Raw genomic sequence first — 22,657 nt, 5'->3', positions numbered from 1 at the left:
ATACACAAAAGAAAAGATTGCTTAGATCAGATGAGATCCTTTTTTCCAGAAACAAACCATAGTACATTGCTCTCAAACACCATTCTTTTCCTTGGGTCTTTTGATATTCAAACTTTCTTCTTTAGATTTTATGGACACACACCAATTCTATACTTCATCAATACAAAAGGAAGCAAAACTAAATTGCTAATTTACAAGAGAAATATGGGAGAATCACATAAAACATTCTCTGAATGTGATTACATCCCCAAAAACCCCCTCTCCAACCATTAAACAAAAAAAAGAAAAAAGAAAAAAGAAAAAAGAAAAAAAGGGAAAGCCCACACAAAACCATAAGAATAAAAACAAAATTAACTTAATCTTCATACAGGATCCGCTGTGACTTGATCTGGGGCGCAATAACCTTCATCACCACCGCTCTCCCGCTCCTGAGCTGCGGGGGCAAAGTAAGTCTCATCAGGCAGCCTTCCTTCGCTCTCGACATTCGTATGTGGCAGTTCATGGGAGCTCACGCTTGCTTGTTGCTGCTGCTCACATATTAAACTTGTGAGGCCATTCTGTTTTAGGTACTTCTCCAGAGGAAGGTTTGCCACCTGAAGAAGACTCATCATGCTCATACGCATTGATTGCAGGTCTTCTTCACGATCTGGATGACAATTCAAGTCTAACTGGCCCTTACTGGACTCAGCAGTCTTCTCTTCTAGGACTTTATTCTGGACGCCACCGGACTCTGACTCAGTCGCTGCTTGCCTGGCTTCATTGTCTGAGGGGTCAAAATGCAGTGATGTACCTCTGGAAGCACTGTCTACTTCCACTTCATCCTTGGGACCCCAGCGTTGGGGCTTCTTCTGGGCAATTTCAGCTTCACGCTCTGACTGGCGTTTCTTCTTGCGCATCATGAGGGTTTTGAAGCGGCGTTTCACAGTCATGCATACATTGCACGTACATGTTGGCTTGTGCTTAGGTCCCTTCCCACTTGGGGGCTGGATGCATACAATGCATGTGCATCCGGGGCGATGCCGAGGATGTTTTGTGGTAGTAGCAACAGATGGTGTGCCTGAGTCACGACCACTGTCTCCAAGGACTGCAGCAGTGGCCAAAGCATCTAGGCCTGAAGGTGGTTCTCGTTCCCGGGCTAGTTTATGGCTTGCCATAATCCTACGCTTTTTGAAATCTGTGTAACAATTAGGAGGGAAGAGGGGATTCATATCAGCTAATATCTCAAACATCCACCATCTGAATGTGACACCCCAACAAATGTAAAAGGCATATCATATGACTCGCTAAGCATCTTAGTTCTTAACAATACCATACGCGTGTGATCAATATTATAACTAGGATTTCTATGAGTTGTGTTTTTTTTCCGGTCAAACACAATAACTCTATGCCCTGGACATCGAACCAGCTGGTAAACGTGAAACCCCATCACAAGCCAAATGTAGTGCAAATGCGGCATAAACAGTGTACAAGACGTCAAATCAAAATAAGCCCTCCTCTAAAACTATAGCAGATTGCTCATGTCATAATTTTCTACAAAGATGAACAAAAAAATACAGTTTAATAAAGATTTTTATATAGTTGTTGTTAAATATAGAATTATCAAGTAATGTTCGGGATAAATGATAAAATTTCTGTTTATGCATGGCTTTGTCAATGGCATTAGCAGTATTTTTTCTAATCTACTACATCCTATTTTCTGTATAATTTATTATTTTTTTAGAGTTTTTACAGTGGGAAGGGGAAAGAAGAGAAGTGAAATATGGATCCGATCCCCCGTCTGAGCTGTGACAACCAACAGACTTTACCAGCAGGACCAGCAAGCACCTTCTCTGTATATTTACAAATTATAAATAACAGTTTTTCTTTTAGTTACCGTATTTCTATCCTTTCAAATCTTTTTTTTTTTTCCAAGTCAAAGTTTTCAGCACCATAAGGTTGACAATCAGAGGTATAAGTTTTTTTTTTTTTTTTTTTTTTGGGTATAGGTTAACACTAAGGAACTGCTGCTATACAAACAAGGTCCTTTAGCAGCTTTAATAGATCTTCTGGAAGTTATAGTCCCAACTTATTACTGGAGTTACATTTTAATCATATGTGAAAGCAGCACTAGAGAAGAAAAACAATTTTTAATAAAACCTACAGCTCCTAGTAATCAACTTTGGAAAAATAAAGACTGCCTCATACCCATATTCAATCTGAGAAGATTTTCCAATTCCTTAGGGCTCATCTCATTTGATGCAGAACATGAACTCCTGTGGGCATGTCATTAATCACAAAAAGATAGATTTGCTTCAGTTAGTTTCTCTTTCCACAGAAAGTCCCAACATGGAAAATCAATGTTTTCACAGACCTTTGTAGTGGGTGGTCAGACCATGATTAGACCGTACTTATTAGCCAGGTCAATCTGTTCCATCACTCTGACCTCATGCCCTCTGAAAACCGTTGACAGGTCAATGAACCATCCGGTTCAAACTATCCAACTGTCAGATCATTTCAGACTGGACGGTTGGACAGTTGAACCGTCATAGCCTTCAGGAGCATCCTTATTTAAAAAAAAAAAAAACCATCTGTCTAGCTGCTCCAGGGACTATCGAACCCAAGACCCAAGATTAAGGTACCGAAGAACAACCACTACACTGATGTGTGTTTGCAGTTATCACATTTCAAAGAAAGAATATATATGGGAGAGGATTCCCCCCGATGCCTGAGTACTAATTAATTCGGGCAAATGGAGGGTCCCCATTACGAAGCGGAAACTTTTCCACATTTATATATGGGAAAAAGAACTGTCCGGGAGTGTGGCCTATGCCAGCACTCCCATGAGTCTATCTCTCTCCTCTCCATATGAAAAGACACATTTGCCCCCTTGTTTTGAGGAGGAGAGAGATAGACACCTACGCCAGCACTCCCGGACAGAAAACTGCTTCCCTTTATATATATATGGAAAAGGAACCACATGATGCCGTCGTACAGATTCATTCACATGCCCCCCTCACAAACAACCGGGCCCCACACTCGCTCTTCTCCATTAAACCCCCTCCTATTCACCCCAAATTGCACACAGACGTTGGAGGAAACCCTCGCCCTAAAATAAAATATATGTTTTACCAGAGAAACGTTTGGACCATCAGACTGGATGGTTGGACCGCCGGACATCTGACCTTTTTGCATGAATGGTCCGACAATCTGTCAGGTCTTAACAACATTGTAGAAAACAATCCCGTTACTGACCTGCTTGGATCCCAAGAATTCTCGGTGCATGTCCATTTTGGAGGAAGAAGAGCATCCACAGGAAGCCTTCGCCATTTGGAGCAACCATCACACTGAGCCCACTGATCCTGTCCCCTGGAAGAGCAATTCAGGAGACCAAGCATTAAACTTTTACAGGTTGGATTACAGATAAACAAGTGAGGAGGGGGGCAAAACTATCTTAAATTAAGAATCCCAAGCATGCAGAGATGAAAAAGGGAAATTGCACGAGGAATGGAAAAAGTGATGCTCCATGAATCCTAACCAACTGATCTACGCAACTATTTATCAAGAGTAAAAGAAAGCAAAGGATCATATAGTCGAGCGAAACATCGATCTACAAAATCATCTTGAAGACCTATCAATCAGATGGTGTGGTCAGGCTTGTGTCCTGCATGCATCAGAGTGACAGTTTCATGTCCTCAGTAGTAACAAGAGTCTTTCAATAAAATAAAACGATAAAAGTGGAAATTCACAAGCTTTCATAGTTTATCACCTCAACATCTAGAGAATAAAACCTTTAAGGAGAAGATGATGATAGAAGAGTCCAGTCAACACAATGTATTCAGAAAAAGACAGAAAGACTAAAAACAGGACCAAGGCCAAATTGTGCCATTATAATTGCATGAATTTGCTGAGTAATGTGCGTATAATCATGGTTCAAGCAATCGGAATCAGCGACGCAATCAGCCTCCACTGATTCCGATGCGAATCAGATCAGAATCGGCTGGAACGACAGAAACTTGAATCGGGAAGAAGCAAAAATTTCTCAGATCTGTGATTTTTTGGAGCTTTTGATTCAATAAACTTGGTAAGTTTAATTGATTTTATGCTATTTTACTGACTAAAACAAGGAAATAATGGGCAAAATGGAGATCAAACATCAAACAAGGCGATTAAAAAAAAATGCAAATCAGGATCAGTCTCAGCTGGTTCCAATCTGAATCGGCCAATTCGACCGATCCAATTCCTTGAACCGTGCATATTATAAAAGGGGGGGGGGAACAAATCATGAAAACCTTACCCAGATGATCGGGCTGTGAAAATTGTTTTCTTCCCAAAAACTGGGGGCTCCTGTATCCCAAAATAACACCAAAACATAAGGAGGATTAGTAACCTATACCCAAAACAAAATGATGGATAAAGAAAATTCACAAAAAAATACATATCAGAGGCACATGCAAGGCGTGAAAACCTCCTAGCACCTGAAGTGCAAGGTTGAGGCATGTGTCTGACAGAAGTGAAGCACAGAACTAAATATCTATCATGCGGCAGTTTTGATGGGGCTCAAAATTTGTGGGTGTGTTGTCACATCAATATCTACCAGTCTGGTGTATTTCGGCACAACTGTCTTCCCATGAGACAATGTAAGGCTCTGAAAAGTGTTTGAAAGGAAAGCTTCGGCAACTTTAACTAAAATTAAAAATGTAAAGGTTCAACACATATTTTGCCTGCACTAAATAGTTGAGAAGAGGCTACAAACTTGGCAAGTGGCTAGTTGAAGAGTGGACTATAAATCCAACAGTCTGTTAAACAAAGCAGCCCCCCTATGTCTCAAATAGATGCTCCATGAAGGAACCCATTTCTTCATGGGAACATGCAAATAAATGTATTCACATATAATGAATCGTAAAACACTCAAAGATAGTATGCAATAACTTCTAACAATTAATAGAGTATGACAGTAACATCACACAAATGCACAAAATTACAAGTAATCAACGAAAATTACAAATCCAATGCAGAAGATAGCTTAACCAAATTGGAAAGTATAGAGCAGGTTTATTTTCTCAACCAGACCAGGCCTGGAGGCTGCAATGATTGAACAAGGGTTGGTGTAGGAACTCTGCATCCCTTAATCTAGTATATATATCGAAAGAAATGATTTTGGAGGAAGAAGATGATAGCAACCAGTACATTACAAATAACTCATGTTGAAAGAAAAAAACCTACTACTTACATGTAGACTGGAGCTTATGTACTGGATAATGAGGAATTGATCTCCTCAAGCTATTGTAAATGGTTATCCTTAAAGGAATCTTCCCAGGTGTGCTTATTTGACCATTTTCTTAAGTTCTAAACTTTCATTCTAGAGTGATTTTAGTGTTACAATTTCTGTCCTATTATCTCCATCATTTTCAAGATTTCTACAATATTCACTAAGTCGCCATATAACCGTGAAATATTTCTGCCCCAGAAGGGACAAAAAGAAATGACTGAAATCACTACTTAAGATTTTGCAGTTTGCACCCTAAACCAAGCCAGCTCCCAAGGCAACACCTTTATCAACATTGGAAGTCACATTCATGACAAGCTCCAGAAGATAAACTTGAGGGTTAAGAGAAACATTCTATGTCGTGTAATTTCTGTACTTTTATAATTAGTCACTCCTAACTGGGGCTGTGTTACTGTAGCTTAAGTATTTATTCACCATAAAGATGCTTTAATATGAAGCAGGCTCTATCTAGCCAATCCAGAGTTCCAAAAGTGAGACTCAGATAAAGTGGTGGCGATTGATCTCTATTTGTAGCCTGACTGGAAATTACTTAATGTAGCCTCCAAAATTCATGTATCTGAAGTAAGTAGTTTCTTTCACAAAGGAAAAGCAGCAAAACAGAATGACTCCACATTGTAGGTTTTGATTAAAGAAGAGGGGAATGTTTGCTACAGTCTAGATAAATGAGAGATAGGGAGACAAAAATATCTAGTAAATATTAAGAAGGATATGTACATCTCAAGAAGGAATCAACAAAATCACTTACTTCATATTCTTCAATTTCTTGGTCCTCAACCATGACAATGCTAGGCCTGATACTTGGGGGAGGGCGGAGTAAATCTTGTGCCTCTTCCCAGGTAAGCTTCAGCTCCAAAGCATCTTCACTATCTATGAGCAATCTCTTACTTTTGGATCCAATGTTCCGAGTCCTTTTCTTCTCTGGACCAAGCGTTGACTGCTGCAAGCTCTCATTTGTCCTGCTCCCATGCTTCTCACCTTTGTGCCAGCCAATATCCGCGTCAGCCGAACTCAAATGTTCTGACAGAGCACTTAGGTGGGGATCTGTGCTTTCCTTGAGTGACTGAAGAAGGCCAGAGTAACCACTTATTATAGGTAGGTTCTCAATAACACCCGAAAAGAAAGTTTCGTTGGCATGTGGACCATTAGGAAGAGCAGAAATTTGGGTATCCTGTTTAATTAATAACTATTTATTAATTAAAAGTTACAATGCTAACACAAAGCTTGACGGCGGTTCTTAACTCCTAATTCGGGTGGGATGCAGATATTGGCAGTAGAAAAGAGGCATATAAAGCCAAAAGTCTTTGTACCTGCAAAGGAATAGAATTTGATGCCTTTCGGAATCCCATAACAAGTTTTCCTTCTGGATCGATCCGGCTGAATGTAACTGCAAAGAAGATTGAAATCAGAAGAAAAGGGGGCATCGCTTATACAGAATATCACGACTTCTGCTGAAGGATTGCATATTATATTGAAAATGAGAAATGTAGCACCTAATAGGGAAATCAGACTTCAAAGCATGAACTAAGATGCCTAAACCATTACTTCAATTTGTTGGACCTACAGAGTACAGACAACTATGGCATCCGTCCCAGTGAACAATGTCTTCCAAGTGCAGACTATGACACAGGTGTTATTTGGTTGCTACATGAATCAATCGAATAAAGTTATTGTAAAGCCACTAGTGGAGTACAAACCATCTTTTCAGAAAATATGAGTTGTAGAAAAAATTACCAATAATCATAGCCAAGCCTAAAAAACAAGTACCACTTACACTCCATTTAAATAGGGTTGTCAATCAAATAAACAGCACATGGCCTCAGTAACTACCATTGGAATATCAGATTCAATCAACATTGCATTAAAAGGAAAAGGAGAATCCCACCATAAAGGAATGGTTAAAGCAAGCGAAAAGCAGAGGATTCTCCTTGAAGTGAATTTTCCCTTTCTTCTGATCAAACCTTAAGGCTCCGTTTGGTTGCAAGGGGAATTAACGGGAAGGGAAGTGAAATTTTCATACTTAAAAAAATATTTTGTAATCATTACCCCATGTGACAATATCACTAACTTCAAATCATTCCACATTTGGTTATTAAATTCCACTTTACTTTGCATCCAATTCCCTTTGGTTTAAAATGTAAAATAAATATTACATGTAAAATGTATCATTACTAGATATGGTAAGAAATTTAAGTAGTTTAACAATCACATGGGGTAATGATTACAAAAGTTTCTTTTTTAGGTTTGAAAAATTTCCCTTCCCAGCCCTTTAATTCCCCTCGCAACCAAACGGAGCCTAAAGAATATGCTATGAAATGAAAGGTCCATTGACAAGATCGATAACAGAGGCCACTGAGGGCATGAAAAATACCAGTATCTCCAGCTTGTAATTGCATCGACTGTATGCAAGGGGTTACCCCCTCTAACACATACATTCTGCTGTTGTTATTAGGCCAAAATCTGAACTGAAACACCCAATCTTTGCCCTTCGCATCTTGAATCTTCAATGGAAGGCCTTCTGGTTGAGAGATGGGCGGAAAATAAGCCTGCATATATAGCAAAGTCAACAAAGGAATTTCTCAAAAAACAAAGTCCTTCCCATTATGGAGTTCATGGGCAGAAAGCTTGAAAAGTGCACACTTTTGGACTACATAAAAAGAACACTCCTACTTGTCATTCTCTTGCCATGTCCACATGTGTCAGGCACCAACATATAGGTTGGCACTTCCTGACACCTCATTTTTCGCAATTTGAAAAAGTAAAAAATGATGGCGGAGAGAGAGCAACAGAGGGAGGGAGAGTTTGCGCACAGAAAGTAATTAAAACAAACGTAATTACTATGCTCCCATAATTATTATGCACATATATAAACATGTCTGTGTATCAGCCTCCTAAGGTAGATCAGCATCTGTTTTCATTTCCTCATTACATAGTTTTTGAAACTTACTTCAGCACATGCTTTTGGGAGTACTAAACGACCAATCCGACCCGCATCACTGGCGCTCAGGACCTTCTCAAACAATGGCACAATAGTAGAATTTGAACTTGGATAACAAAGTCAAGGAAATCACAGTTGTAACACTAGCATGCAGCAAGTGGAATCTTATAAAAAACAGTTGCAATTCTGCCAGCAAGTTTAGTTAAAATTATAAACGGGAAAAAAAAACATAAAAAAAACAATTAAGACAATCATGGATACTCTCCAGATATTTGCTGCAGTTCTTGGTCCGTTATTCTTGGCCAATAACGAGGAAGCAATTGGTTCCGCCCTCGTCCCTCGGCAGGTGGTCTTGCAACACGTATCTGAGGAAGCATGTCTTTATTTGTCTCCAACCCGGTGCTGGGGCCCATCTTCAGGGGCTTGGGCAAAAGTTGGCGTGATCTTTGCCCTTGTTGAAAAGAAGAAGGTGGTTTACTCTGGTCCCTTCGATCAACAACACTTGGAGCAGCAAGTGCAAGAGTTGTACTTGCTGAAGGGGCACCCAATGTGATATTCAAGCATGTCTGAGATAGTGGGTTGTACATATCATTGGCACCCATGGTGTCCCTTTTGATGATTGCGTGACTTAAATTTGAAAAACTTGCGCTTCCTAATTCCCCAAGAGGAGGCATGACTTGTTCTCGTTTGATTGGCCCAAGAGACTCATTTGTGTCATCTTTCTGAGACTGAAGGAAGCTGCTTTGCCCATTAGCCTCCATACATTTTCCCAACTGCATAAGCCTCCTCTTATCAATGTTATCACCATCAATTTTATTGTCCACAGAAGTTGATCGTAGTTCACCAACATTATCTGCTGCAGATGTACCAAATCCATATGGCTTTTCATCACTTGGAATCTGCATCAAGTTTTAGGAAGGGCCAGGAATATCTAGGGTTAATGAACCAGAGAAAACAAAATCAATACATGCAGGACAAGGATCCAAATAACATAGTTAATAGTACCAAAACAAAGTTTATCCCCCAAATATGAGGAAATTGTTGACAAACCTAGGCTGCAGTTTTGTCACATGAAGTTGTTTTATTAAAATACCTCTTGTTTCCCCAAGCTATACATTTATCCATCTCCATTAATGATGTTTCATTTTCCCCCAATTGGCGACACAAAGGGGAGGTTAGGCAAGCAGGTCAGAGGTTAGAAGGTTGTCAGGTAAAGATGAGTTTTGGAGCCAAGTCTGCAGCATCAGCACTCACAGACTTGGCCATGTTATCTAGTTGTCCTCCTCAAGGATAGTATAGATTATCAACAGTAGTAACTGAAAGTTTGAAAAAAATAAATCAAACGATGCTATAGAGTTTCCTTGCACCCCTGATAAGAGAGAAAAAAGCATTGAAGTAATTAGATCAAAGCATACAACCAATGGTTTCAAAAGTTTGAAACATATGTGACTTACAGAAGAAAGTCCTGAACTCCTCGCACAGTTAATACACTCTACACCCCCATTATCAAGTAGCTCAAATGCATACTTTGAAGCAATACATCCACAATGGAGAAGCTGCCAATACTAAACAAATTAGATCTACAGGAGAGACAAAAAGAGGGAGAGGATACACAGACACTATCACTCTATCAGCTTACATGCCACAAGAATACCTCTCCTCACACACACACACATGCAGGCACATGCAAAAGCCAGCTTACCTTGCCACAAGAATTGCATTCCCTCCAACCAGATTCTTTTGAGTGGAAAGCATTACAGAAAACTGATTGCTCATAAGCAGACCTGAAGTCAAAGAATGCCAAATTAAGAATTAACCGAAAGGAAAGATGTTACAATTTATATCCTTTTAGTATATAACTGAAATCTTAGAAAACAACTAAAAGAAGCTTTTATATTGCATTCTGGTTATAGAGGCAATGGATTGAAACTTTGTGATTAATATGATCTGTGTAGAAGAAATGAAAAATATGTTACTACATTTCATTCTTGATCAGTGAAAGTGAATAAAGAATGAGAATTTGCAGATCAAAGGAATACTTTTATGTGATTCATGGGAAAACTGAAACTTTATGTATATTACATTTTAATGAAATAAGATTAGGTCATCCCATAAGAAGCAAGAATTGAAGTGCTTGTGGGTTCAGGAGGGAAGCAGGAAGATGGAACCATAAACTACTAAAAAGATTGAACAGAAGATGTTATGTGCGGTTTTTTAACCACAATGTCCAAGATTAAGTATCTAGAAAGCATGATAATTTAAAATTATTCAACAATTACAATCTTTAATAAGCAAATGACAATAGATAGTACAAAAGAAAAAGTCTACAAAACATGAGTTAGATAGGAATATCGTGTACACGGATTGTGTATCAAATTCTCATTGGGAAGGTTGTAAGCTTTTGCTGGTTTGATAATTTACTCTTCCCAAGTTTTGGGTTTGTCATACAGAATGCAGTAATCAATGACTAATGGAAAGAAGTTCCAAAACCATACCACAGAGGAAGAAAGTTCACTTCCCATCAAAATTATTAGCAAACTCAAAGGTATGTGAAAACAAAGATCTTGTGCTAGGTCTTAATCATATTGAAGACATTAAAGCTAAGATCAAGGACGTGTATTCCCCTAAAATCAAGGATATTATGCACTTAAATTTTGTAACTTATGCAATGTGAAGGAAGATTGCAGAGTTTTGCCCTACAGATGATGGCTTTGGTAATCAGCTTGGTCTTTTATATCAAGGTGTCGCCTAGGTGGCCGCCTAGGCATCCAAGCACCTTGACAACTAGTGTCTCCTTGGTCGCCTAGGCGCATTTTTGTCACCTTGCGACCAGGCCCCCTCCACCACCTTGGGTCGCCTAGACACCGCGCCAACTATGTTTTATACACCTCAACCAAAAGAGTCGGAGCGTATCTCTCTCAGAAGATGAGATGGAAGCTACAACTGCAGTTAGTTTTCAAAGCTCAACCTATCCTTGGAAACTTAGACAAGGAAACCAAAGAATACTCATGCACTACATTCATATAATAAGTAATGTAGTATGGCATTTGAGAGACTCAAAACAGTATCCAAAAGAGGATCTTAAATCAAAGAATAATCCAGATTATAGGGACAATCCTAGCAGATCTAGGAGAAGGGTAATAAAGTCATATATCATCAGATATAGAACAGTGAAAGTAATTGAACTATACTGAAACCTGTTCTGAAATATTGATTAAACAGAACATGAAATCAGCATACAAAACAGTAGAGAAGATCAGGAGTAAAATAGTAATTAACCTGGGAATTTCAGAAATCAGAAATTAGGGTAAGACTAAGTGATCGATTCTGTATCTGCTTCAGAAAACAGGAATAAAACCTAATGCAGAAAACCAGAATCGATTCAAGCATGAATAAAAACTTCAATGGAGAAAAGGGTAGAATGGGAAAAACTCTAATAATTCGAACTCACTTTCAGAATATGCTGGAATTCAAATCGAGTCCATGAATTAGGATCAAGAACATTAGGTCAAAACTTGAAATGATTTTAATGGCTGAATTGCTTAATCTCAAAAAAGATGTAATGTGTAAATCCTACGTTGAATAGGAATTTACAGAAAACTCAAGGTCTGACTATGAACTTACTTGTTAATGGAAGAAATTAAAAAGAAAGAATCCAATAATTGCAGTAGAATAATAGCAGCAACATAACATGAACATAAGGATGATCCACCCAGGCTTCTCACTGCAAAGTGTCAATTGGATCAAACACCAATCCCTTACCTTCATCACACACAAGGGCCTAGATCAAACACAAGGTGATTCAATGGAGATGAAGCATGCAAAGCTGCAGTTTTTATAAACCAAAATGTGTGTACAATGCTGAACCCCTTTACAAACTTATATAGAAGACTCAAAAACAGAATCAAACACTAAAAAGGAAAGGCCTAACACAATTCTTAACTAATTAGGTAACCTAAACTGACTAGGAAACTGAAAAATAAAGGAACTATACTCGAAACAGGACTGAATATGTAGAATCATAATCCAACCCAACTAAAAGACTTAGCCTCTACCTCATATTATAGGCCCATTACAAATAAAAACCCATTGAACTCAAGGTCCAACACATATATAACCCAACCCAAGACTTTTTTTCTAATAAAATAAGCCCATTTAGGTGATTTAACTGTATCAATAAGACTCCATATGTCCCAGTAAAAATCTTGCTTTCATATGTCCCAGTAAAAAATCTTGCTTTCACCCTACACTTATACCACAAAATTAAAAACATTCTCAACCCCAATACACACACACCCACACACAGAGAGAGAGACTTCCCCCCAGTCCACTATCACAGTACCACAAATATTAATAGAAAACCTTTTGCCATATTTTTGGCAGTTTTCATTTTGTGATTTTTCATATGCTCTATATAGATATCCAAAAAATAAATTAAAATTTAAAAAAAAAAAATCCCCCTTTTAATAGATTCAAGTTTATTTGTTGTAATATTAAAAAATGGTGGGCTTACCAGGATTCTATCACGAAGCTCTTTCTTATTGAATCTTCAATTTGGTAGGTGGAAGCACAAGCATTAAACAACTCTGCCCTTTTCTTCGACAGAAATCCAATTTTCTCCACATTCAACCCCATTCCATTGACTTACAAACTCAGGGCATCAAAACAGAGGAAGGCATCTGCCTTCCTTAGACATTACATTTGCCTTCTTGTCCCACTTTTAGAATATCTTCACCTCCAAATCCACCCAACTCTACTCTATTCCTGACCTTACCCCCTTCATTATTTTTAGAAAATGGGTCCTAGGCAGACCGGAGATCAAACAAGTCCTTTCTACTGTGGGGCTCTTAAATAACCAGGCCCAAATGGATACCCAGCTTTAGGCTTTCAAAGGTTCTGGTACATAATCCAACACAACATTCTAAAAACTGAAACAAAAGCTTTTCCATCACAAATATTCCCATAAACACTCAAACCACATTATCATTGCTTAGATCCCAAGACATAAGAACCAGAAAGCATTAATCATTTCTGATGGTACTAGGGTAAAATTGGTGTACCTCAGTTTGTAAATCAAACTCAATGTATTTTGACATATTTAGAAATTTTATGTGGTATTTATTTGCATCTTTATGTGTTGTAAGGGATATGTTTGTACTTAGGTGACAGTATGGGTTTCATGTAATTTTGTAATTTTTCTGTGTCATATGCGAGAAATGGCATTTTTTGTAATTAGAAACAGAATTTGTGGCTGTTGTAACATGCTCTTCAAAGAGACAAGGCAATTTGGATACTTCGATTTTTTTTCTCTTCTCACAAAAGCTACCAATGCTCTTTTTCTTTGTCCCATCCTTTCTTCAACACTGAAAGAGGGCTGTTTTAGTGTCCTCTCTACCTTTTGTTCATTTTGTTCCTTTTCTTCCACTTGCATTTAGCTCCACATCAAATTCCTTGCCTCCCATGATTTGTCAGCGCCACAAATAACAAGTGACCCATATTAGTCTCTATCTATGGAACTGTTTATGACTCTTTGTCAAAAGGTGGTGATAAGGACTCAAAACCAGTGATGCATAAGCTCAACTCCAGAAACCAATGTACATGTGCCACTCAAATTTTGGAGAACATTATCCTGGCAAATGAGCTAATGTACTGTATCCGAAAGGTGGGCAAAGAAAATGAATCAATCTTAGTAAAACTTGATGTGCCAAAGGTGTGGAATAAGATGGAGTAGCATTTACCAGGGCCATAATGCAGGCAACAGGTTTATTTGAAAACTGGTGCTAGTTGACCCATCAACGAATCTCGACTGTATCCTATGTCACACAAATCAATGATACACCATTCAGTTTCAAGTGAAAGTTTGGACTCCAATAGGGTGATTCATGGAATCAGAGTAACTCTCGATGCTCTTTCAACTCTGGCCTATCATTCCCAGATGACTGTTTCTGGTTTAGCTGTGCATTTCTCATTGAAGCTGAGGGCCCATGAGGCATCCTTGATAAATTTAGCTCCCTGTCAGGGCAGGTCAACTTTTCCTAAATCTACAATATTCTTTGGTTGTGCAACCCTACAAAATGTCAAGCAGGATACAATGCACATATTTGGCATTAACCTCACAATAAATTATGTTTGGGGGTAACAATTGCCTGGCAAGACTAAATTTTGCGTTCAATATTATGGACCATGCATCCAATCTTAGCATACCCTTGCACTTAGAAGCCAGCCCTGCAATTCTTAATACATGTCATCTTTTCTCTCCCTTTTTTCCATTTTGTTTTGGCCCAGGAAACAAAGATCCATTAGAGCATGTCATATTTTTTTACGCCTCTGAAGATGATCCTGGACTGCCAACTGTGAAATGCTGCACCAATAATTCTGGAAGGATTGTTTCAAATCTGGACAACCAATTCACATCATCCCTTGGAGTTGCTATATGAAAACCCAAGTCTAAGGAGGGACCTGGGAATACAGGCATGAAGGTGTCTAAATGAGCACTAGTGGCAAAAATAGGTCAAAAACAGTTCATTACTCAACTTATGTACGCAAGTAGCTTGATTCTTAAAGCCAACAAGTACCCACAAGATTCAAGAGTCAATGACATTTGAATGAGCTAATGCTTGGATTCCATGAATCGTGCATCATTCCATTCAGCTGATGCTGGCACCACATATAGCCAAAGCTTTCCATCGGAGTGATATTAATGGTGTGGAGACAACCCGGCTGACATGGCATTGCCCATCCAGCTGGCACTGATGCTGGCACCACATATTGTTGAAATAGATGGATCAGCCATCATGGACCGCCACTAACTATGTCATCATGACAAGAGCATATCTTTTGGCGAATAAGAGAGACAGCTCCCTGTCTCGCCGAGATCTTAAACCTTGATCGAACTGATACTTGGATGCTGAGTGGGCATCATCAGTGAGTAAGACCTTCTGAGGTCGAAACTCGAAGTGCTGGACAGGAATGCCTGAGGAATGAATCAATAAAAAGACAGCTACCCATCGCATAAAGCGGCGACTGAACTGATACTTGGATGCTGAGGTGGACATCCTCTGTGAGTAAGCCCTACTAAGGCTAAAACTCAAGCGTTGGACAGGCATCACTGAGATTCACCCAGGCAGCTGAAAGGAAAACTCTCTGAGCCATTCCCCACTGTTCCTGTCAACAAGGGAAAGATTTGCTCCGCTTGTCTTAAATCTCACAACTATGGATTAACCTGCTGCTCAATATGGTTTGGCAGTTGGGGTGACTTTCATTCAGCAACGAGTGACATGAACTCCGAGCAACTGAATCTCACTGCAATTAGAGAGTAAATTGGGGTCGCAAATCTGGATTCAATTCGAATTCGTATCCATTTATTTGGATATTTATTCAGATAATCGCATATCAGAAAACGAATTCAGATAGCTTTTGATATCCGGATGATAATCGGATACGAATCCAGATGATGTATCCGCTTCAATAATAACTACTCTGATTATAACTAAATATTATCTCTAATTACTTAAGAAATTAGACTTTATATGTATTTTTATACAGTTTATTTTTTATTTATAGATTAAAATGTATAATCAGACATTATCGGATTTGAATACGGTTCCGATTCCTTGGCAGATACTCAATTGAAATTCCATCGGATATCAGATTGAATTTGGAGAGGGGACATGTTAATCGGATACGAATTCAGATACTGGTGTATCCGCTACGACTTTGCTCCGTTTACATCCCTAACTGCAATGATAACAAGGGGGAATGAGGGATGATGTGACACAAACCGATGCCTGCTCAAGCCACCTTAGGCAGTTGTGCACCATCAAACACTGCCATGTGGCAGTACTTCTTTTCTTTCTTGGACACTAAACCAAGGACCATAGACCCATCTTGTGGAAGAGCCCAATATATAAGGTCTAACTAGCCTTTAGAAACAGTTCTGAATTGATTAGCCAATGAGATGGTTGGAATTTGCAGAATATAACTTCCTATTACAGAAGAATCAATTGAAGCCATCCAATAATTACATCTGGCCATGTCCGCAATATCAGAGAGGATAATTTAGTGACGGGGTAGCAACGGAACCAAAGAATCTGCCCAGCATATCAAACTTTTCATCAGTGCAGTCAACAGTTGTTGATGACATGCTAACATCCTTTATTCGCAATAAGCTTTATCCTAACTGAATGGGTATACTACAGTAATACACGAATATCGTTTCATCATTTAACTCTATATAAACTCATATTTGTTAAGCCAAATCCATCCATTGTCTTTCTCACCACTTCTCATAAAAGTCATTTTCAGTTCCCTCCACTCTCCTGAGTGAAGCCACAAAAGCTACAGGTTCTCCACTACACAAAGTCCCCTCCACTCTCCCAGACATGGTACCCTTTGCGCAATCTAGTACTGTTTTTTGTACTCTTTTGACTATATGGCTCATGTTTAAGTCACATGCGATACTTTGTTACTCATCCAGATTTCTTGAAGTGAACTTCCCTATATGGTTAGTCAGGTGCGGCTGGTGACATCAGTAATGCAGGAAGTTTTTTCTCCTTTTATTTACTTTACCTTTCTCATAACAGAACGAAACATTCGTCTGATTGGATGTACTGCGTTGTAAAGTTATGTAAAGTCAAAACAAAAGCAAAATAGAAATTTTCAACAAATACCATGATACCAATAATAATTGTGTAACAAACTGAAAAACTTACTAAATATAGCAAGTATATCTTCTTTTATCAAAGGTTGAATCGATCATCAGAAGAAAAAATAGACCAAAAATTAGGATACATTGTGGGAAAATGAAATTTCCATGGAAGAAAAGCAAATGAAATGCTTTCATAAAAATTCTCGTAGAATCGAGAATGAAATTTTCATTCCTTACATGCCAGATCATGAATTAGTAAACTGCATCCAACCTCCAGAAAAGTCCCAATTGTTGCGAACTTTCTATTTTTGCTTGCTATTGGACATTTAATTTATTTTCGATTAGTCAATTTTTGCAAAAAAAATAGACTTATTTCACTTAATTATTATTATGAGAATCAATCCTACTACTTCTGATCCTGGGGTTTCCGTACTTGAAGAAAAAAATTCAACCAGATTTCTTGAAGTGAACTTTTCTATATGGTTAGTCAGGCGCAGCTGGTGGCATCAGTAATACAGGAAGTTTTTTCTCCTTTATTTACTTTAACTTTCTCATAACAGAATAAACGTTTGTCTGATTGGATGTACTGCGTTGTAGAGTTATGTAAAGTCAACACAAAAGTAAAATAGAAATTTTCAACAAATACCACAATACCAATAATAATTGTGCAACTAATTGAAAACTTACTAAATATAGCAAGTAAGATTTTCACCTAAATAACTTACACTTTTGTTTAAAAATATGGTAAAGGAGACATTTTACCTCATTTTTCAACTAAAATTAAGATGTTACTTATTTCTGTTATGGTACTTGTTTTTTCTTCTTAAAATATTTTACTATTATTTACAACCTCTCCTGCGAAGTTCTGCGAAGAAGGGGCTAAGGGTGCGTACATCAACCCTTCCAGAACCTGCAGTAGCGGGAGCCTCGTGCACTTGGATGCTCTTAATGACTACTCATTTACATATCAAACAAGAATAAAAATTGCAAGAGAATATGTGCTGAAAGTCCAAAATGTACAATAAGCCTAAGCATTGTGTCAAGCCAATTAATTTAATAAAAAATGAAATATTACAAAACAAAATGGAAAGAATAGATATAAACAAATAGCAGTAGTGATACTAGTACATAATAAACCGAATAAGTACACCATGATAGCAGTAGTGATACTAGTACATAATAAACCGAATAAGTACACCATGATCATTTACATAGTACTATTGTTGTTGTTTGGGATGGTGGCAGTGTTCTTATTATTACTCTTACCACTATTATTATTATTATTATTGTTATTATCTTTATTTTTTTAATTATTATTACTATTATTTATAATAAGATAAGAGAAAAAAGTTAAATACATGGAGGCGGAAAAAATGAAAACAAACGGATAATTCCATAAATAGGAAGAATGGGGAAAACGTCAGGGAAAACAGGAACCGTTTTGCCCAAAATCAGGCGATATGGTAGAAGAAGAGAAGGCGAAATAAAAGTATAAAACCAAAACCAACCCAATAGCTAAGGGATGTGAAATTAATTCAAAAAAGAAAACGAAAATTTGTATAAATATGACCCTGTAATATCTAAAACTCTTACTAAATATATGGTAATCAAACTTTTCAAATGGAATCTTTATTTTCCTCCTTAAATCTAAAGAACTTGGTTGCAAAATGTAGTAAAATTTCATAATCAGATGTAACATATTTTGGAGATAATTACACAATCGTGTCCGAAAATGATTACAAAAGCTTCCATTTCAAATCCTCTTTCCTTTATTTCCCTTGCAACCAGATTACCAGACATAGCAAGAACAAAAAACCCAAGACCGGCAACCCCAAATTACTCGTACAACAACCAGATACAACTGAAAAAAAAAAAAAAAAAAAAAAACAAGTAATACTAATCGAATTTCCATAACCATGATCGAAGATTACCCGCACTTATCGCAGAGATTCGCAAATCCACCAGATCGTAGACGCCACCCTTTCTTCCATTCGATCGAAGATGCCGCCGCGCATGCTCCATTCATGCAAATCTTCGACGCCATTCGCCGAATCAATCCTTCAAAAACCTTAAAAAAAGAAAGAGAAATTATAGCCCCAACGTTAGAACTCAGAAAAGAACAACAACAACAACGTATGATCAATAAAACAGCAAGAATAAAGAATGAAACTTTTTTTTTTTTTTTTTTTTTAAAAAAAAAAATCCATTACAGCGAAGAAAAATATAAGTAAATCAACTAACCTGCCGTCCTTAAACATAGAGAAAAACCCTAACTTTGTATTCTATTTCACCACCAAATCCTCCAATGACTTCCATATCCTCTCCTTCGAACTCTTCCCACCCTTAGAACTTCTTCTTTGTTTGGACTGAAGTTTGACTGAAATTAGACCACCGGAGTTAATCAGATCAAGCAAGCTTAGTCCCCGGCGGCGGAAAACCGACGACGGCGATCGAGCTAAGAGAGAAAGAAGCGTGTGCATGCAAATGCAGAGGGAACAAACAAAGATGCGCAGAATGCATGCACGACACTTCAAGACACGGGCGGACTCTCCTACCTACGGACCTACTCCTCCTCTCTCTCCCCCCTTTTCCGTTTTCCCACAATCCCACTTGCTCTCTCTCTCTCTCTAAAAAAATTTAAGAATTTATATATTCACAAAAATAAAATTTATTAAAAAAGAAAAAAAAAAGAAATAACAAATACGGCGTGAGGACTGAAGATACCGCCGTGAGTGGCGCTTTAAAGTCTGCGGCACCACTACTCGCATGCAACGCAGACACTTCACCATGGAAATTACCAAAATCTCCTCGTCACTTTCTCAACCCGCAGTTGAAGAAACCTAGATCTAGGGGTGTTTATAGGTTGGTTTGGTCCGATTTTGATTTGGTTGAACTGGTTTTTGAGCTAGTAATGGTTAAATTAAAATCAAATTGTTAAGGCAAAGTCCAGTTTGGATCGGTTTTGGATTCGATCTGGTTCGATCTTTTATCACGTTGTTATTGGTTATTACTGAATCTTTTCGGTTTTTCATATGTATATAAAAAAGTATTGGAACCAATTTGTTAAGTCGAAGTCCGGTTTCGATCGTTTTGGATCCAGTCTGGTTTGGTCTTTTATCAAATTGGCTTAAAGGGTTCTTATTGGGTTGTTATCGGCTATTATTGAATTGTTTCGGTTTTTCATATATGTAGGAAAAAATAATACAGGAAAATTTGGATTTTTTTTATTGCTTTTTTCAAGTGTCGGTTTGGTTTTTGATCCATTCCATCGATCCAAGTTGGTTTCATAACTTGAACCAAAATCAAACCAATAAAAAAAATTCGGTTCCATTCAAACTAGACCGATTGATTTTGATTAGTTGGACTCAAGGTTTTAGGTATCGGCCTATCAATACGCACTGGTACCATTATTGGATTGATGTATAGATAGGGGTATAATGGTTAAAATATCCTATGATATCAATATCTTTGAGGGTAAAACTGTCTAATATGTCCAATATCGACCCATATCATCCCCATATCTGATCGGCCAATACCCGATACATAAAACCATGTTCCGGTCTGGAAACTGACACCCCTTTTACAAATCATGCAATATCCAAGGGTATTTGTGTCTTTTCAAGAAATTGATTGGTTTATCCACGAGGGAGTGAACTGATGGGTTATCTACTAAACTTCCTCAAACTACTCGATTGAAGAGTAGAAACATGAAGACGCCAAAGGAGATTGACAAGTACGGGACAACAAAGGCTTTTTTGATATTTCAACTCATAATATCCGTCGATTTAGAATCGAACGGTGGTGAAGAGATGTGACGTCTCATGACAAAAAGATGATGTTATTATGATAGCGAGAGATAAGGGTATTTCGGACCTTTCAAATTTTCCTCTCTTATAATTGTTACTATCACAAGCTAACTTTATGCTTCCGCGTGTACTTAGCGTACTAAACTCATCATTAAATGACGGATAATAGCTTTTCTTAGATTGAATTACCATCTGTATCCCTATTTAATTTTTTTGAATTTATTAGAAGGAACGTTAGTTGATGGACGGTGGATGGTGGACCACATTCTACAAGAAGTCTTGATTGTATCGAGAATAATGGGAGTTGACGTTTGCCTCAACTTAAGTGTCTGTTTGGATCTTGAGAATCCACACTGTGAAACGTGGGCAAGTGTTATGGGAACTTTATAGATTGGGATTATACGTGAATTTTAAATAAGATAGCATCTGTTTGGATAACCCTCCCCCACCTCAAAGGTATAAACACCTTAATGTAACTCCCCCAAACAAAGACTAGATTTGATCCCAAGACTTGATTGTGATCAACTAACCTATTTACCAGCAGTGCTAGCTCACACTTTCTTTATTAATCAAATTTAGACCTCCACCTAAAGTTGCACAATTTTTGGGTCTTATTAATATATTGTTTGGAAATGAACATAGCATGGTGCCTTCAATACAACAAGCATGTATGCCAATAACATTTACCCAAGTTCTTTTAAATTATGGGAGAAAGAATGCCACCCGGTTGTGCAGCACACGTCACTTCTACTCCCAAATATAAGAGCGCATAAAATGATCGCAACACCCCCTGAAAAGATGGAAATGACTTGGGGTGTAGCGTTCATTTCACGCAACCCTGTGTTTGGACGCAAGGGCAGCGTGCATTGCACGATTGATGGCATTCTCTTTCCTTAAATTATAATCCTTCCAGTTGATCATGAAAATTTACTTTGGTAGTGAAAGTTCAATGCAATAACTCATGGTATAATTTAATGTAGGGAAATTCTTGTTGTAATTAAGGTTGATATTTTATACATAATTACTGCATAAAATAAACCTTTAACATTTTTAAAACCTTTTTTTACTCGTACATTAAATATATCTTAAATAACTTTTAGAAATAAGATAATAGGCAATTGAAAGAATTACAATTTCCTAGTTTACCACTTTGGTGACAAGAAGTTACACCCTTTATGTTAAATTTGTAATGAGTTTAACTTTTGTATGTATGGATGAAAATGTTAGAACTCACTATCTTGCTAGGTGGCCTTTATGCTTTTCATATTTGGGGTTATGGGATTTCTCTTTTCTTGAGGATCTCATCACTTTTGTTAAAAAAAAAAAAAAAAAACTTTTTGCCTCTCCAGGAAAAATAAAATTGTCCATTGTTGGGTTTGCATAAAAATAAAAACTCGTTGTCCAATCGTTTAGAAGAATATTTTTTATTAAGTGGATTGGCTGATTTGTATTAAGAGTGGATGACACCAATCTATTCCAAAGGATGCATCTTGTTGTAACCAAGTCGATGAAGTATTGAGAAGTTGAAACATCCTTTTGATTATCCTTCTTTGTCGTATTAGCAGTAGTTCTTTAATAAGGGGGTAAAAAAATATTTTTCAAGTGGGTACGCAAATCCAATATCTCAAATGCCAATGTGTTTGGCTTGGCCATGAAGAACAAGTCTCACCATCATCAACCAATACGCCTCAAATGCTGCGGCTACGCCACCAATGTCGAAAATGATGGTGTAGAAACTGGAATTTTGCTACCACCTTTGGCAATGATGATGACGGGACACGGACGATGGGCGACACATCTTTCCCTTCCTAGAACCCGAAAGACCTGGCCCATAGGCCCAAACACATCCTAGAACCCAAAAAAGACCCATTTAGGCCCAAAAGATGAGATGAGGGGGACCACACTGTCCACAGCACTGTGGAGGTCCCCCACGGCAGGGGTGTATGGAGCCACGTCGCCCACGACGCGGTGGAAAAGTCCCCCACGACGCTATGGAGGACCTC

General features: G+C 38.0%; 1 protein-coding gene across 3 annotated transcripts; it reads right to left on the bottom strand.

Moving 5' to 3' along the window:
* Positions 1-62: 62 nt before the first annotated feature.
* Positions 63-19,434, bottom strand: LOC122671429 (B3 domain-containing protein Os07g0679700-like). 3 transcript variants are annotated; one of them, XM_043868628.1, is made up of 13 exons: positions 19,090-19,434; positions 18,780-18,916; positions 9,904-9,985; positions 9,656-9,757; positions 8,463-9,100; positions 8,211-8,307; positions 7,635-7,809; positions 6,574-6,650; positions 6,012-6,434; positions 4,274-4,323; positions 3,232-3,345; positions 2,185-2,252; positions 63-1,174 (listed from the first exon to the last, which is right to left on the bottom strand). In XM_043868628.1, the coding sequence occupies exons 2-13, from the start codon at positions 18,890-18,892 to the stop codon at positions 363-365; spliced, it is 2,751 nt and encodes a 916-aa protein (XP_043724563.1). In that variant the 5' UTR covers positions 18,893-18,916; positions 19,090-19,434; the 3' UTR covers positions 63-362. The 3 variants fall into 3 exon arrangements, with proteins under 3 accessions (XP_043724563.1, XP_043724564.1, XP_043724565.1); XM_043868629.1 differs by having other exon boundaries at positions 6,012-6,326; XM_043868630.1 differs by lacking the exon at positions 6,012-6,434.
* Positions 19,435-22,657: the final 3,223 nt, after the last annotated feature.

This window comes from Telopea speciosissima, chromosome 8 (assembly GCF_018873765.1).
Source record: "Telopea speciosissima isolate NSW1024214 ecotype Mountain lineage chromosome 8, Tspe_v1, whole genome shotgun sequence".
Lineage (NCBI taxonomy): Eukaryota > Viridiplantae > Streptophyta > Magnoliopsida > Proteales > Proteaceae > Telopea > Telopea speciosissima.
The sequence above is the reverse complement of the archived record's forward strand: the minus strand, read 5'-3'. Positions and strand labels throughout refer to the sequence as shown.

Excerpts from the sequence above, each read along its gene's own strand:
- LOC122671429 (XM_043868628.1), bottom strand. The coding sequence starts at position 18,892 with ATGGCGTCGAAGATTTGCATGAATGGAGCATGCGCGGCGGCATCTTCG. Across the intron at positions 9,101-9,655 it reads GGAGTTCAGGACTTTCTTCT|ATTCCAAGTGATGAAAAGCC; the intron begins GTAAGTCACATA and ends AACTTGATGCAG. Across the intron at positions 8,308-8,462 it reads CTGCAGCAAATATCTGGAGA|TTCAAATTCTACTATTGTGC; the intron begins GTATCCATGATT and ends TTGTTATCCAAG.